The 18,277-nt window shown below is 39.5% G+C and overlaps 1 protein-coding gene and 1 long non-coding RNA gene across 2 annotated transcripts; one reads left to right on the forward strand and one right to left on the reverse strand.

Annotated features, from left to right (window-relative positions):
* Positions 1–516: 516 nt before the first annotated feature.
* On the reverse strand, positions 517–1,520 carry LOC105393237 (protein atonal). Its single transcript, XM_011564972.3, has one exon. The coding sequence runs from the start codon at positions 1,471–1,473 to the stop codon at positions 1,072–1,074; it is 402 nt and encodes a 133-aa protein (XP_011563274.3). The 5' UTR covers positions 1,474–1,520; the 3' UTR covers positions 517–1,071.
* Positions 1,521–14,701: 13,181 nt separating this feature from the next.
* On the forward strand, positions 14,702–16,895 carry LOC125488705. The gene is made up of 3 exons (XR_007266424.1): positions 14,702–14,898; positions 15,314–15,429; positions 16,616–16,895. It is a non-coding gene; the product is annotated as an uncharacterized LOC125488705 (long non-coding RNA).
* Positions 16,896–18,277: the final 1,382 nt, after the last annotated feature.

The raw sequence follows: 18,277 nt of genomic DNA on the forward strand, positions 1-18,277 counted from the left end.
TACTAATTTTTGCTGAAGATTAAAACTCAACCGTAATCCCAGTATTGAAGGTAATCGTCCAATTATCTATCCAAAAACAGACGTCTTCTGGTAAAGGTTTCTGCGAGACGGATGGTAAGTACCATTCAATAGTGTTATGTTTACTGTTCTTTGTAAGGCGACTTGATTAATAACGGTCTTAGATCTAGATCTATCTACAAATCTCTTCCAATAATATAATATTGTAAAAACTAAAATCAAATTCTACTGGATATCTAGGTACTGTCAGTTACTTTACTTGTTATGATTAAAGTATAAATAAATCGGAAATTAATGTTTTCCCGTATTCTAAATAAAGTCCTAAATCCTCGGTATTGTAAGGATATATAAAGTAGGTAGCTTATGTGTTATTGGAATTAAAAAGCTGTAAAGTATGCATTGCTGTAAAGTCAAGATTACTGAAAAACGAGGTAGATAAAAGTAAGGGATTTAAATAAAATTGGTATGTAATATTTTTTAAACATAATTCATTTATTTTCATAAATTGTCTTTGCTAAAATTACATAATATTCACAAACAAATTACAATCTAATAGCACTTACAATAATATCTACATAACAATAGTGACTCTACGGTCCCCAGTCTTGTGGTTCCCGGAGCAGCCTCCGCTACCCCCGCGGCATGTGGCTGCGGGCTGGTGCTGGAGGCTGCCGGGGGTTTGGGTTCAATAATACTTGTCGGCAAGATGACACTCGGCAGAGGACGGACTCGGCCACTACAACCTCTGCGGCGGACTCATTATAACGAAATAAGCGTAAACACTTTCAAGCAACTTGAAACTGGACTCGAAATTCAACACCGAAACTTAAAATTAAAGAAGAGTAAAGAAACATACTTTACTTTTAGCTAGGTGGTAACGTCTTGAGTATTTCTGGTAAATTGATCTCTTAGATTCTAGAATAAATAATATCCCTGTAACTTCTAACTTCTGCAACATTTAAAGAGTCTAATTTCACTATGTGCTGTCGCGCGTGCTGGCGGCAGTGGGGTCGCTTGCAGCCGGTGTGCGACGCCCACAGGCACCGGGGGCGCCTACTGCAGCAGGTCGTAGAGCGCGGCGATGTAGGTCTGCGCCATCTGCAGCGTCTCGTACTTGGAGAGCTGGCGGTCGGCGCCCAGCGAGGGCAGGTGCAGGCGCAGGCGGTCGAAGGCCTTGTTGAGGTTCTGCATGCGGCGCCGCTCGCGCGCGTTGGCGGCCAGGCGCCGGCGCCGCAGCACGGCCGGGCTGGCCCCGCGCCGCCGCCCGCCCTCGTCCTCCACGCCGCGGTACGCGATGTGCTCGGCGTCGTCGCTGGGCGGGGACGCGCCGCCCTCCAGCGATGCGCGCCCCGAGTCCGGCGACCAGCCGCCGCCGCACAGGTACTCCTCGCCGTACTGCAGCAGCTCCGAGCCAAACACGTCCCGCCCGTACATCGCGCACGCTTCCACCGACATCGCAGATCAGGTTGATGATTACAGGTATAGAGCAAGGTGCGTCACAAGTCGTGTCCCACAAGGGTCTGGCTGGTCCCGCTATCTGTTGGCGCTTATATAGGGGTCCCGGGCGCACGGGGGCGCGACAGGGAGCGCGCGAGCCGCGGCGCCGCGGGTGCGAGCGGGACGCCACATACTTGTGAGTGCGTAATTTGAGGCCAATCATCATTAATTATTGGCTCCCTCGGGCGCTGCGTGTGCTGATATTATTCGCTATTGTTTGATAGAATGCGCCCGACTTTTTGATTCTCCCCATTTTTGACCTTTGGTTTTGTTTGTAATCTATGTGTTACAAATGAGCTTTGAACTTTAATTATATACTTACTTAACTATAGTTATGCACCACACAATTCATAATTCTTCATCATCCAGGAAACGTCATAATCGGAGTTACAAAATAATACAGATAATTCTTACTTTACTTCCTTTCAACTGCTTTTGGTTTCTTATTTCGTCTGTATATTTACAGCAGGGTTAGTAACGTTACGGTGTACGAACGTAGTCATGCGCCAATTCGAATAGGTAGGTGCGATACTTAAACTTTGCTCTGTTACTACCTGTAGTAGTGCAATCGTAATAAGAAATAAGCAAGAAACAAAATACTGAAAAAAACAAGAAAATAATAGGGTGACTATTACAGCCGCCACCCACATTAATTTCACTTGTTTTTCCCGCGAGCTTTTTAATGATTCTTCTCTATTTTATTATTTAAGTCATAATATTGCCATCAACTGTTGAACTTTCAAATATATTTTTTCTAAATAGTTTACAATTTTTTTAAATCTTTTAAATAATTTGATTAAGTATAGATTGCAACCATGTGAAAATATTTGTCGTTACGTCGTTAGGCCTCAGAGATAGGCTCTGAGAGCAACGCAGCCGGTGGTCGTAACATAACCCGCCCGGCAGCGGCGGCGGCGGCGGCGGCAGCGGGTGCGAACTGCAATCCACTCACAACATGGTTGGATCTGATTTGAATCCTTTAAGTATACTAAAATTTCATGTATAGTATAATTCTTTCTTTTTGTTCCTAATTATTCAGAGGCTGGAATATAGAAATGAATGAGTATTTCTCAAATTTTTTTTGCTCTAATCAGAAGATTACCCTTTCCATTATGAACGTATAAATATTCAGGGGCAACTCGACATGAATCCTGTGTTCGCTTGATTTCTTTATTAAGTTAACAAAGTTGTTTTACTGAAATTATGTAAATACGTTCTGTGGAACAATGGCCCCACACTGCGCGGATTGATCGCCCGGGCGCGGCGGCGGAGGCTAGTGCAGGCCGCCGCGGTCTACCTTACATATTGACTCATCGGACATCCTAGTGAGTGATTGGCAGGACCATGTCTGCTCACATATTAATATTAGGTACTAAATGTTATGTTTTGTGTAGATTTGACTGAGTATTAGATTTTAGGATTTGACCCTGACAGGCCAGCCAAATTGAGTTATTATAGCTACAACTATGACAACCTTGATATAAAACGGAAGTTAGTAAGATCACACTTCGCGCTAAGTGCGTGTAAACACAGCCTTCGATAGACACCGCTTACTGAGATTACAGGGCGCCACCGCCGCGCCGACGATTTTGACACCACAACCGTTTAAACTGTTATTTCGCTTGAAAAAATCCACCTGGGAGGTCACATATACGAACATTATGGCACCATCCCGCTTATTATAGGAAGAATAGGAAATGATGAATAAAGGAAATAGGATGTTAGAATTGCTGTTTCATCAATTTGGTTGATGATGATGTGGCACGGAGAGGTCCAACTCACTGCTCAACTGCTGTAAGTGCTATAGTAGTCGTATCACTCGCTTGACAGGGTACAGGTGGGTACCGCTACACATTACTGTGGACTGCTATCAATTTGTAGTAGATTCTTTATAAATTGCGGTGTTGGTAATGTGTGCGACATCAGTAATGCGACATGACGAGGCGAGGTCCGTGCCCCGCGGTCCGTGACCAGCGGTCGGCCGAGGGATGCGCTATAACTATGTAGTCGGTAGGAATATGAGTTAGTAGTATCGATACTTATAATGGATACATCAAGTATATTCGAATACAATCTGTACCTATATTCCTTCCGGTAGATCATCGCCAGGACTATGTAAAAACCATTATTTAACGTTATATTTTTGGCTTTGTTGATGCCACGTTAAGTGAATGAAATAGGTACTTACCTCACAATTTCTTATTTAGTTCACTTTATTAAAGGTTTTGAATGAATCCAAAATTGAAGAATTAGGTTCATAATTTGATTTCATACGGACAAACACATTGTTATTGTCAAGTCTTAGGTTTCAATAAAGTATCGACAGATTCTGTTGATGACATCACTCATAGCCGCAGTGGACAGCGGCGCAGCAATTCTATTGTAGGCCGCGGTCGCGTGCGAACTGATGGGAAATGCCTTCCGTGAACGTATCGTAACCATAAACAGAATCTCTGAACCAGCAAAGCAAGAATCTTATATCGGTCAGACCAATATGTTTCATCAGAGCCGTGAGATACAATACGGGGTAATGGCTCTGTCCCCGCGCCCCGGGCCGCGCCGCCGCGCCCCGGGCACATAAAGGGTGCTCCAGATCGCAGCGGCCTGACCTTGTTCCTCACAAAAGATGAATGCAGCTAATTAGTTTTTAAACTTACGCCTGCGATGAATTGAATTTCGCGAAAATTGAAATTATGGCAAAACGTCTGGACCATGGCGAGCCTTGTTGGCGTTGTGGGTCGCAGCTCGCGCATTGTTCGCACAACGTTGCACAACTACACAACACAACAACACAACACAACACAACAGGTCCACACAGCAGGGAGCACACACGCCGCAGGCCTACTTACTTACTTACTTTTGTTAAATGTAGCAAAGTAGCGAGCGCGAAGAAAAAACTCACATGCAAATACACTCACCATACTCAAGTTAACTGGGGGTTTCAGTAATTGAAACACTTTATTTCACACCATTCCATGTATAAGTACCTATATTCGATTTCTTATCAATAATCATTAATGATTTCACTGTTAAATCTTATCCTGGGCATAAAGCTAAAATCAATACGGTTAAAAATCAGCTAAAGATTATCATCGTCAGGGCGACTTTGTGCTACCTAGTTCTAGGTTCTAGATGAGTACTCGGCTGTGGCTGGCGGTCATACTGCAATTTATTTTATAACAATATTCAGCTGTATGATCCACGTTTCTGTCTATACAGTGTCACATACCTACATGAATATATCTGCGCTGCACCGCCTGCTCTCTACGTCTCATCTTATTTTTGATATATATTGATATAAGCCTTCCCGCGGCCGGAGGCAACATCGAATCCCGATGATTTGATCGCACGTCTAATCAATTATTATAATTTGAAAATAGCTGCTGAAGTGTTGAGCAGTCTGTAGCGAGGTGTGGACGTGCCCCGGGGCGCCGCGGGGGCGGGCGCGGGGGGCGCGGGGGCGCGTGTTCACACCTCCGGCAATTAACCCGCACGAACTACAACACATTTCTAATTCCAAACAAAATCAAACGACTACTGAAAATCATGATCATGCGATCAAAGTCAAACAACATCCGTTCAGTTACTTTGTATCTGTATAAGATATGGGGAATCTACTACTTATATTATGTATTTAAAATGAATGAATATTAAAAGCATAGTGTAATATTAGTACAGCTACTGCAAACTACATCTAGTAAATTCATGAAGAAACGTATTACTAAGTATACAGGTTGTCCTTGCCCGCGCCGCCGCCGCCGCCGCCGCCGCCGCCGCCGCCGCCGCCGCCGCCGCCGCTCCGGTCGCGCACGCAACATCCTCAAAAGAAAAGATCCTTTCAATTCATTACAAAAAACACCATCATTTTTTCATACAAATATTTCTCCCGTACCGTAATTTTTCGTATTGAAGGCCGCTATTAAATAATTGAGCATTTTATTTGAAACGTTTTATTGATTTTGTGAGAGACTGGTTGTGGTTGGGTTTGGAAGCGAGGCGCTTCAATATAAATTATTTAGTTGTTTTTTTTCAAGTGAATAGTTAGAAGGATAAATAAAAAAATGGCCATATACAAAACCAATTAACAAGGATATTTGCCCACCAATGTTGAAATTAGTTGAAAGAATAGCCATATTGGCTACCGCCTCCAACTTTCTAAAACAAACTGTACTATTAGTAAAGTAATTAGAAGAAAAAAGTGTTGAAAAAACAAATGACAGTGTGCATGATCCTATTGTCCGCGGCGCATGCGCGTCCCGCAGTCATCCCGGCCGGGCCCGCGCGCCCCGGAGAGGTGCGGGTTCCGTAGTACATACTCAGTACGCAGCATCGTTACTTTGTACCAAATACGCTGGACGCATCCTGTACTACAACGTGCAAGTAAAGTTCATTCCGTAGCGAGTAGTTATTCTCAAATATAGGATAGTGATTAGTTGCTATATTCAAGCTTTTTGATTTAATAATGCATTGACATAAATCAAGACATACGCGCATATAATCTACATCTAGGTAGGTACACGAAACTCCAAGAATTCCATTGCAGTGATCTATCATCAAGAATACCAGGTCCATTGTCGACTGCGGTGGTGGCATAAGCATGTACCTAAGTACGTAGGTGTTGACTGCGGCCGGCCGGGGCGCTGGGTCCGCGGTAACCCGAGCCGGCCCGCACGCCCGCGCCGCCGCCGCCGGTGGCATCGCCGGACCAGAGCTCCCAGGCTCAGGACACTGAGATAAATACTACGCTGTTAATTCATTCATGAGTTTAAGCTCAAGTTTGAGTAGGCAGGTGGGTATACATACTATACATACCTACATATATTTATTTTTCTAATAAACATAAAAATACACAATTAAATCTCATGTCTACTACTAGAAGATGGAGACACTGTCACAAAAGCTTATAACATACGACAGTAACTTAGAAGCTGGTATTGTCTGCCAAGCAAGTTCACAGCCTGCAACGTATTTAAGCAATGTACACCGTCGGAGGAACGTCCATTAGGATGAAAATACTCGATGAAAGTGAAAAAGGTTGATTGACATTTCGACAAATTTGACTTGAGCTGATGAAATTTTTGCCGTATAAAACATAGCAGACCGATCAGAGACCGATATATCACCGCGTACAAATATCTACTTAACCCACGAAGAAACGGGACACCGATGTAGGCGCGAGTCAGTTGACTGGAATAATGTGCTTTACGCAAAAAATTAAAATAAACCTTCATCGCATAGAACAGTAACAAGAGCCGACGCATGCGCGGGGTTAGGAGGGGGGGAGGTTAACGGTTCCGGTAAAAACTTCCGATTATACTTTTTTAGATGTTTCGAATTACAAAGCAAAACAAAAAAAATGATATGGTAACAGTACTTTTTTCCTCGTTCCCTTTGAACCGTTATCCAAGTTGCCTATTGGAGCAAGAATACGAGTATAACCGATCAGTCTATCATAACTCCGTAGGTCACAAATTAATTTGACTCATCCCTATTATAATAAAGTCAATTAAATATTAGCTTTAATCGTTATGTTCACCTAATATTTTACCAACATGCATGTCTGAATCAAAATTAGCAGACATTATTCAATTTAGACTTCCTGGGATCTTTTATTGTTTTTTCATAGTTATTATTCTGTGCTACAGTAATATACCTTTATCTAACAAAGAAAGATAGATAATACATTTATTTAACACTGCACAAAATAATACCCAACATACACAACAATGACCGGCTCCTCGTATACGTAGTCCAATGAACCCTGAGCAGTCCAATGCACTAATCTGATAAGCCAATCCTTTCACCCGGTATAAACCATTTCCTACGATACGCTAAAAATTATTATTATAACCCAATTTCCATAATTATGAACGCAATGACTATGGATCCTTAGAGAGGACAAAAAATGCAAAACCTTGTCTTTGTCGCAAGTAGTGACATCACGCGCCGCCGCCGCCGCCGCCGCCGCCGCCCCGGAGCCGCCCCGGCAGCCCCGCCGGTGTCCGGGACAAAGATAAGCCGCGTTGTCATATTTGCTAATATTTGCATTGTTCCGCCACCAATTACGATATGAACCATCCAATTACTACCTGAGGATTAAGTTTACTAAAATAAGCCGCCAATATTAGTTATTAACAATTTGTGTTGACTTTTTTTACATTGACAATTTTTGTCTTACCAATAATAATTGATATGAAATAATTATGAAATTGTTTTCACCTACCTAAGCCCTTATTTTTGGGAATATTTTTTTGCTCCGCCAGTAATTTTTGTTTGGTGTTCACAAAATATCCGGTCTAAGCAAGTGATTAAACTGATCACGGGTTTGGTCGTCGATTATAGACATCGGCGGTGTTCGCCGCGTGGTTTGTAAACATTCTGTGAATTATGAGGCGATTTGTTGGTTTAATTTTTTGTCAGATGAGTGAATTTTTTCTCTGAACTAAAATAATGGTAGCGAAATTTTTCAATTATTTTCTATGACTCCGTTTTTATACGTACGTTTTATGTAACGATTAAACACCATGAACATTCAGACTTTCACACTTACTAAATTATATAGGTAGGTACAAAAACCAACCATTTTTTTTTTCAGATTGATTTTATCATACTCATAATGTAGTTTGTGTGTAATTAGGTACTGTTTTTTCATAAATTATTTTTATAAATGGAATATGTCTAATTCGACCATGTTTACAGGACTAGTAGCTTCCCACAGCATAAAATTACCCTTAAAAGTGTAAGTGTTTATGTATAAAATACTTGCGACAGTGGGTCGGGGTCAGTCGGCGTGACGGTGCGGTATGGGAACCCGGGACCTCCGCGCGGGAAGACAGGACAGGTGGCGCGGTTCTCACGCGCCTGTGGACGCGCCCTATCACATGCCAGTACACCACACATACGGTAAAACGTACATTTATTGTATGCCTAATTGTAATTTAAAAGGTCAAAAATAACGACACAAACTACTAAGCCTTGTATTTTTGAGCTTCGAACAAAATTTCCATACAAAAGAATTCAACGCGGTCACAGAATGAAAGTTCTAACTGAATCGTCTACAAAAATGATGAAAACTTTTGTTTTATGACTAGAGTTTTTTTACTATCTTGTTACATAATATAATATTATTTTTATTAATCTTAACATAGTAATTTCCAACCAATTCCAAGGTGTAAGTAAGTCAGAGAATAGGCGCAGCTCATGACAATACATTTATTTATAATTATTACGTTACCATTAGTAGATTGAGTTCTGCAGCTTATGCGGTTAGAACCATTAGACAGTTAACAGATGTAGATACAGCCAGGCTTGTGTATTTTAGTTATTTTCATAGTGTTATGTCTTACGGAATTCTATTGTGGGGACGAGCGGCTGACATTAATCAAATCTTTGTTCTGCAAAAACGAGCAATTCGAGCCATATATGTATTAGGGTCTAGAATTTCATTAAGAGATACGTTTAAGGAAATAGGTATACTAACTGTTCCATGCCAATATATCTATGAAAATATTATGTATGTTCGTAAAAACTTAAATTCATTTAGTAAAGTAGGAGCCACTCACGGTATTGAGACCAGAAACAAAAATAAGTTGCTTTTCCCCACACTCAGACTTTCGAAAACAAACACATCATTCATGGGGAACTGTATACGTTTTTATAATAAATTATCAAATGAAGCAATAAACCTTACTGAGCAAAAATTTAAGAATTATGTTAAAGCTACATTATGTAGTAAAGCTTACTATAGTATAAATGATTATTTAAACGACAAAAACGCGTGGTCTTGTCCACCTCAGCTAAGGCTATTGAAAAAATGAAATGGATATAGGTACTTAAGTAAAATTGTAGGTACTAGATATAAGTAAAAATTGTAATAGATTATAAGGAAAAAGTTGAAAAGATGCTCGAGGAGTTTCTTTCGCCATTTCTTTCCTTCTCAATGACGGGGCCTTTGTGAAATGGTGGTAGATGACTATCGACAAATAATTGTAAAATTTTACGTCGATTAAACCATTTGAATTTGAACCATTTGAATTTGAATTTGAATTTACGTATTTGCAAAAGGATACGTGTCAGTTTAATTATTTTTATGATTATTAGAATCCATTGTATTTTTTAAATTTGTTTACGTTAGATAGCATTTGCCTGGATTAAGGCAATCCAAAATTCAATACCGACGAGCGCGGGGCGCTAAAACATTACTTTTTTTAAAACACCGAATTTTCACGCCCACTGTTGGTTTTACGAAAATTGCTTAATCTTAGCTCGTTTTTTAATTCCAAAAATGAGTAAAAAACATGGCGCCGATCAAATAGCCGGTCAGAGTTTAGGAGCGGTCATTTAAAAATAAACTATTTTATGGTGTTTAATCACATTGTTATTTTTTCTATAAAATTGATCGAAGCTGCCGGTGATGTGATTATAGTGTGCGCTGTTCGCGCGGACTCGCCGCGCCCGCGCCCGACCCCGTGCTGCTCTTGACACTCCTTCTGGCCCTGTAGCACAGGGCGCTATTAAGACGTGATAAGAGTTCTCCGTCTCGCTCGCTCTTGAGGCTGCGTGATGTGAGATGTGAGTGAGCGCGATGCAAAACTCTTGTCACGTCTTAAAAGCGCCCCGTACTAGCCCTTCTGGTATCTTTGACATACTTATTCTTGATTGTCTTAAAGTCCTTATCTTCAAGGACCTTGGCCTATTCTACCCAGAGTTACACGTACCTTCTTACCTAAATATTATTAATCGATGTGTTCCTGTTAATTTAAGCATAATTTATTCAAGTATATTTTCATAAAAAAAAAACATTCCTTTTCAATAAAAGAACTAGTAACATTATGAAAACTTCAGTCTACATAGGTAGGTATATGATTTGTAAAGATGATTGCAGTGTTTGTTTCACACCCCCGCGGCCGCGCTGCCTCGATTAAACAAACATCCGGCGCGAGCCTTCTCACTCATCTCATAAATCATCGACAATCGAACTCAAGTCATCGCCGGGACCGACACACACCGCGCACTGTGCAGACGCGACACTCTGTCATATTTGCTGTACTTCAAAAAACAAACGAAGTTTCCTCTTCTATCTATTGGTAAAATATGAGTTGAAAATTAGATTATCATCAAAAAGCTAGTAATAAAAAATGAGATTTAATGATTAAATAAATAAAACAGGACATAGATGACGTTGATAGATGTCTTTGCAGCCGTTATACTATAGATTCTAATTTTCTTTTATAATGTCATTGTTTCTGTTTAAACAATATTTTCTGCTTTGTGGCAATAAACTATTAAGTATCCTTTCTTTCTTTCATGTACCCGAGATGTGCGCCATATCTGCGTGTAGGTGATCTGTGCCGGCGGCGGCGGCGGCGGCGGCGGCGCTGCATCGCGGCACTCAATTACCGGCCGTGCAATATCCCGCCGCCCCCGCGCGCTTAACAACACCTGATTTCCTTTAATCGAGTGTGAGTCTGTGACGACCCCCATTAGCCGCTGTAAAACCATCACCGGCGCAGGAAGCCGCTTCCACGAAATTGGGCAAACAATCACGACTCAGAACAGTATACATATTATAAAACACTAGGTTTCACACTGATTAAATTTTTACTACGATTTATGGATTACAAACAAACTTTATTGTATTCAATAATGCATAGGTACGTGACGTGATGATACGAGCCACCCGTGACATCAACGGTCGATGAATCAACAGACTCGAAACTTAACATGAGGACCGCGCAAAAACGGTACCTACTCGTACTCTTGACCCGACCTAAACATAATGTGGCTTGGCTAGGATTCTTCTAGTACATATTAATTTTCGTAACGTATATTTCTAGTAGTTTCCCCGCGAGGGTCAGCCGGGGTGACATATGGCGCGGGCGGGGCGGGGGCGGGGGCGGGGGTGCACCTGAGCCTGACCCAGCCACGTGCGGGCTTCCTCTCGACAGCCGGAGCCTCAATCATACACACACTCATCTCATACTATGCAACACAGTTATACTTATTTACTTTTTAATTACGCTAGATACCTACGTACAATTATTTATGATATTGTTTTGCACATTACATTATTTTTAGTGACGTAGGGCTTCGGTATCTTATCTTTTAATTACACAATATGCATACAATAATATTTTCCTTTCCATAACTGCTACCCATAAAAACAATGGAATAAATAATACTTTAAAATACTTTCTGATTTCCTGTAAAACCTGGAAGATATCACAATAAATAAATATATCGCCATGTGACATTACAGCGACGGCGGCGGCGGCGCGGTGACCCAGCTAATCACGGAGTCATGGAGTCAAGGCCGCGCCACCCCTGCAGTCACGAGGGTGCAGGGAAGGGTTACAATCCGTTACTGAAATAACAGAAATTCTATATTAAGTATAAAAACATCATCCTAATGTTTACGATGTTTTTTATAGAAAGCCTGTGGTATTTTTCACATTTTTACACATAGCTGAAATATGTAGATTTCTGTGAAATAACTTCTATAACCTTCCATTTTAATAGGTACTCCCATGTAGCGTCAGTATGAATGGATATGCTAATTGTCCAACGTCGGTGCCATATGGACGGCCGTTGTGCCCCCCGTGCCCCCGCGCGCCCCCCGTGCCCCCGCGGTATGCGATCCGAGCTGGCAGATATCAACGTATCTAATTAACTATTAACGTATATTGTACAGGTCACTTTAGTGGACGTTCATAATTATGCTACTGTTGCTCAACAATATTCTTTATAAACCCTATTAGAGATTTTTTATAGGTTGGTGTTGTCGTTTTTGTAATTTTAACATAGTATGTAGTGTAGTAGCAGGTATTTTATGTAAACTGCTTTTAATATTCCCTTATTATTGTCACGTTATTATATTATATTGATTCATAATTATTGTCCGTTTTTTGTTATCTGCTATCCTAGTGACTCTCTTCTTGAGACTGTATAAGAATGTGGTGAGTGGACGGCTCACAACGCCGCCGCCGTCGCTGCAATCACACGCTCTACTTGATACTGTGATAAATATTTTATGAGAAAATAATGGCAGTCCTACAACAGGGATGGGAAAAAATACCAAATTATATGTTTTAAGTATTAAAAAACGCCTCGAGATCCGCGACGACCGCGGCGCAGGTAGACGCGGCGAGGGAGATGTAGTGCCGCCGCCGCTACCTGCCCCGCACTGCACTATCCACCACACACCACATATCTACGAACAAGCATAATATGCAAAAGTCTCACTACCTAATCATACCTATGTATATGAATACGATAAGGAGATAGGTACTTAAAATAATTCAGTACACCCTGTCGGTATTGAGGTCCAGCAGATCGCCACAACATGTATAATTCCTCACCAACAATACACTCCACATTCCTCGACATCTTGGTAATCTTCTTAAAAAATTATATAGGAACTTAGTCAGTTCTATTTCATTGATATTGTTTTAATTGAAATTCCTCTGTCTGCTACACTTCACCCCGCGCGCCCCGCAGCCCGCAGCCCGTGCCCCGCGGTCCTCACATCTGATCGTGTCAACAACACACAAAAAAGTGTCAACACACAACTAGATCATCAGCTCCTCGTTATACCACTTATATCTGTCGTTATCTTGATCGCTAAATAATGACACCAACATTTGTCACTTTTAACCCTTTCAGAGATAAAAACATGATCTTCGCATAGTTACCTTGACACAAACGTTCAGCAGTGGAAAAAAAGGATTATTTTCCCAACAGTGATCAGGTTCATCCATTCTGCCTAAACAACGTTTTAAATAAGATTTTGAGTGGTGAGCAGTGTGAGGGTAGGAATAATTGGAGGAGCAAACTATCGTCAAAAGAAGTTTGAGACGAAATACAAGGTTTCAGAGTGAGAGGGCTGCTGGGCCAACCACGACCCTGCCTCATGTACCGATGACCAGCAAGAGACGTCCGCAGAGCCCCCGGCTCACGTCCCTCGAGCTATAATCCTCCAAAATTGAAACTCAATAGAAACTATTTTTGATGATGCCAAAAAATAGTCGTGAAATAGTCATAAATAGTCGTGTTTTCCAAAAAAATAGTCGTATCATACTTTCGGAGTTAGAGCTATACTTTATGGAGGATTATAGCTGGAGGTCTCCAGCTATAATCCTCCAGTCTCTTCTGAACGAACGGTAAGGCCTATCGACTTGGTTAAGGTCTCAAAAAATAGTCGTGAAATAGTCGTAATGACATGCCAAATTTCAGAAATAGTCGTCAAAAGATAGCAGAGATATAAAGGTACTTTGCTGCAGCCCTGGTGGAGGATTATAGCTGGAGGTTTTGAAAATATCGAATATCTTTGGAACTACTATGACTATCGGTTTGAATTATGTCTCAAAAAATAGTCGTGAAATAGTCGCTTCTATTTATTATAATTTTAAGCTTGATAAAAGCTGTTAAATAATTATATCAAATTCTTCATACAAATCAAAGTGGACGAGAATGCCAAAGCAAGCCAGTACACAAAAATAATAGCACCGTATCATTGAAGTACTCATGTCGAATTTATCTATAAATCATTTATTTAGATAAAAGATAGATAGAGATAGATAAAAATTATTTATTCGGTGACCACCACACACCAAAAAATACACAAGGAAATACACACAGCAAACAACAAATAAAACAAAAGAACTTACTAAACTTATAGGTAGATACTTAATTTTACACATAACAGGCATACAACATAACGGTGTGTGTTGTCCAGCACCGAAAAGGCCCGCGCCTCAGCTTACACCGCTTCAAGTGAGGTGGCATCCACCCACCTGACGCGGCACTGATTTTCCGTCATGATATTTCGTCATACTTTGCATCAATAGTATCTAAACTAATCTTGGGTATGACATTTTATTGCTTTTGCTCTTAGCCTTTACCTTACTGTGTACAGAGAAAACGTATGCCTATACACGCACACATTTATCTCTGTTATCTTGACAAACGATAGCGATGACGACTACGGCGATGTAGTACCTAGGTCAGTTATTGTCATCCCTTACTATTCCGTGATCAGACAAATATTGCTATCCTTGTCTCCTTTCTAACCGGCGTGCATCGCACGCATAGAACGCGTGAGCGACCGCATAACATCTTGACAAGCTATAGCAAACCGGTATTTATTACGTCCCTTATGTGACCGCCGCCGCGCGCCGCCACCGGTGAAGTTTAGTATTTTGCATGTTTTGTTTGATAATTTGTTTACAGTTTAGTGCAAACTATGGTCACGATCGGTGTTATTGTTGGTTGTTAAAATATTGTGAGTGCTCTATACGCAAATGAATATTCAAGATGTTATATTCTAAAAGATATTAGTGGATGCAGATAAGAGTGTTTAGTGAGTGCTATGTTTGAATATTGCAAGTAGGTAAGTATCCTTTTTAATACTCAATATCAAAGCAAGCCATCCCATTTTGTTATGCTCAGCTTATTTACTAACATGATTTTTTATTGAAGTAACGTAGCCAAATTATTTTTTTAATATCTATGCTTAATATGTATGGGGATTGTTATTAAATTAGCAATTTTACACTATGAGCGAGTAAATTGTGCATACATGCAATCAAGGCATTCATGTACATATCTTAGTAGATACGAAAATATGTGGGTATCATCGATTACCTACATATGGTAGTCCTGGTTAAATGTGGATATTTACCCCTCAATAGCAAAAAAAAGCGTTATTGTTTGTATTTCTGAATGAAACTAGGCAAATAAATATATGTATTAAAAAAAAATATGTGTAACCTACCTTTAAGCCTACCCATTATTATTTCAGGTGAAAACACAGCCTATCGATGTAATGCGCCGATAAATTATCATGACTCCATTGATGTAATGCGCTTAAAAACTGCAATGGCTCCGAATACATGATTACCAGATAACAAATCCTGGGTAAGAATTTATCACTATTTTCATATGGTATTGTGCTTATGCTAGGCCTATACAGTGTTGTGGTGCTGAAGTTGATAAAGTTATAACAGCCAATTTACTTGTCAAAACTCATTTGTACCTATCAGCTACAAGCGACAAAAACGTGTTTCTGAACTAAATACCTATAAGTAATTCACACCCTGTGAAATTTCATACAAGTTTCAAACTCACCGTCCGACCAAACCGGTTTTGGACAAAAGCCAAATTGTTTTCTCAGCTATCTCTTTCGCTCAAAAACAATAGAGGTCGGTTATGGGACATACCTATATATTGAAAAAGGCGAATACACTAATGAACAGTATTTATACTCTACCCTTTTCGCACAAAAGTTCGCAGTTTCAAGTAATTGTTGCAATAAGTTACTGATAAGAAATTTTACTCCACTGTTTGCTGTGGTCTCCAAATGACAATAAATTACCAAACAAATAGTCTAGGTGAAATAACGTTATTACTACTCGTATCTACCTTCTCGTATATCATATATATATTAGAGATGCCACGAATATTCGGCAAGTATTCGGTATTCGGCCTATTCGGCCATTTTTTTCAGTATTCGGTATTCGGCCGAATAGTAAGTAGTATTCGGCCGAATACCGAATACTTAAAGAAGTAGCAAATATCTTACAAAAGAGAATTAAAAAATAATAATAATCGAAACATTTAAGTATGAAACCAATTATTAATTGCGAAAACCTATTTTAAATTAATTAAAGGCAAATTGTGATGAATAAAGACAAGTTTTTCGGCATTCGTTCGTAAGAGACGATTGCGCTTTTCTTCATAAAATACACAATACCTGCTACTGAGACACAAGTATTTTTTAACAAAATATAAGAGGTCTGGCTACTAATTCGAGTTGGTTGACCACCAGTTGTACGGATCTGCCGTAAGCTTAAAAAAAATACTCTTTAAATAAAACTTCAACTTATTGAATTATACTGGATCACCTGCCGAATATTCGGTGGCCGAATATTCGGTATTCGGCTGAGGACGTCGGCCGAATATTCGGTATTCGGTATTCGGCCAAATCACTATTCGTGGCATCACTAATATATATATATATATATATATATATATATGTATATAATATTTAAAAAAACAAATATTTTTATTAATAAGACGTTAATTTGCCTTATTTTTTTTTCAGCGCAGCTTACGTGTGTTCTTCAATAACGTCGCAAGCTACAGTGGCTGTTGATAATTTTTGCAAGTTCTACACCTACAGGATTCAGTTATCTGGGCATTATAGATACCCTATAATCACCTACGAAGTTATTTAGGTATATTTATTAAAACCATTATGCAAGGTGTGGCAAAAAGTGTATACTAAGCTGAAAGCTACATGTGCAGCATGGTATATCTAAGCCCGAAACTGAAAACAGAATTTAAATATTCGCGAAAAAAATATATCATTTTTCATAGAAACTTAGTTGGTCACGTGACTTTTTACTATGGAGAATAAAAATAATTAAATCCTAATCTACCTAAAGATTGTTTAATGAATAACTTAAGTATAAATAAAAGTACTTTCGGCCTGTGATTGTAATTAAATGAGTTATATTTCATTATGACAATAACCGTGATTATACTTACCTAAACCTACTAATGAACAATCTGTGATTACTTCAACTTAAGCTTATTATGATATAGGGCTAGAAAATAATTATTTTTTAATAGTGAAATAATTACATATTTAAGTTCATACCATGTTTTTTTTATTGAACTACGTCAATATTATATTATTACTTAGCAATAAAATAACTGTGAATATTTTAAATTAAACTAAATATGTTTATAGGTAATAGTCAAATAATACTGAGATAATTGTATGAAACCTAATCTACCTAAAGATTGTTTAATGAATAACTTAAGTATAAATAAAAGAACATTCGGCCGGTGATTGTAATTAAATGAGTTATATTTCAAACACCGTATTTTATTCTTATCGCTTGAGTGCTACCCTGTACTGCGTCTTCAATAAAACTAATCCCAATTTCACCGGCGGAGGTGGCGGCCACATCAACGCTAATAAAAAAACAAGACAGCACTATTTGTGTGATCCCGGGATAGTAAGGGACGTAATAAATACCGCTTTGCTATCGCTTGTCAAGATGCAACCGGTGACACGTTCGTTCACGCGTTCTATGCGTGCGATGCATGCCGGTTAGAAAGGAGACAAGGATAGCAATATTTGTCTGATCACGGAATAGAATAGGGAAAGCCAGGTCGCAGCCTCGGCTCCACTGGTCAGGCTTCATAATATTTACTGACTTCCTACGCATAATCTCGTCATAAAATGAGAGATGGTCCTCGATAACAGATTTCGATATCACTATGTCCAACAGTGGACTGATTATGATTATATCGGTTTCTGATGTAATTATGATACAGTCACAGGTTCAGGCTTTCACATAAAAGTAAAACTCAATTTATGGGTTTTTAAAACGGGCAGTGACATCTAGTGGTGGATTCTAAAACTTTGACTACAGAAGTTAGTGAACAGAGTGGCACCTGTGCGTTAACTAAAGAACTAAATAATATTTCGTATTTGTTGAACCAAAAAATACTATAAGAGCACCAGAGGGCGCAGTTTCTTAAACTGCCCCAAAATCTAATACGAATCGAATACGCAAATAAAATATTATATAGCTTGAGATGTACTGTGTACTTTCTTATAAGTTTATTTGTCAATTGTTAATATCATGTCATGTTGTCACACCTGAGGACTTAAATATAGGATTCAGTCGTTTGTATTGATTGAGTAGAGCAATCCATTAATATATTATGAAAAATATAGCTGATTTAATGC

This window comes from Plutella xylostella, chromosome 6 (assembly GCF_932276165.1).
Source record: "Plutella xylostella chromosome 6, ilPluXylo3.1, whole genome shotgun sequence".
NCBI classification, from domain to species: domain Eukaryota; kingdom Metazoa; phylum Arthropoda; class Insecta; order Lepidoptera; family Plutellidae; genus Plutella; species Plutella xylostella.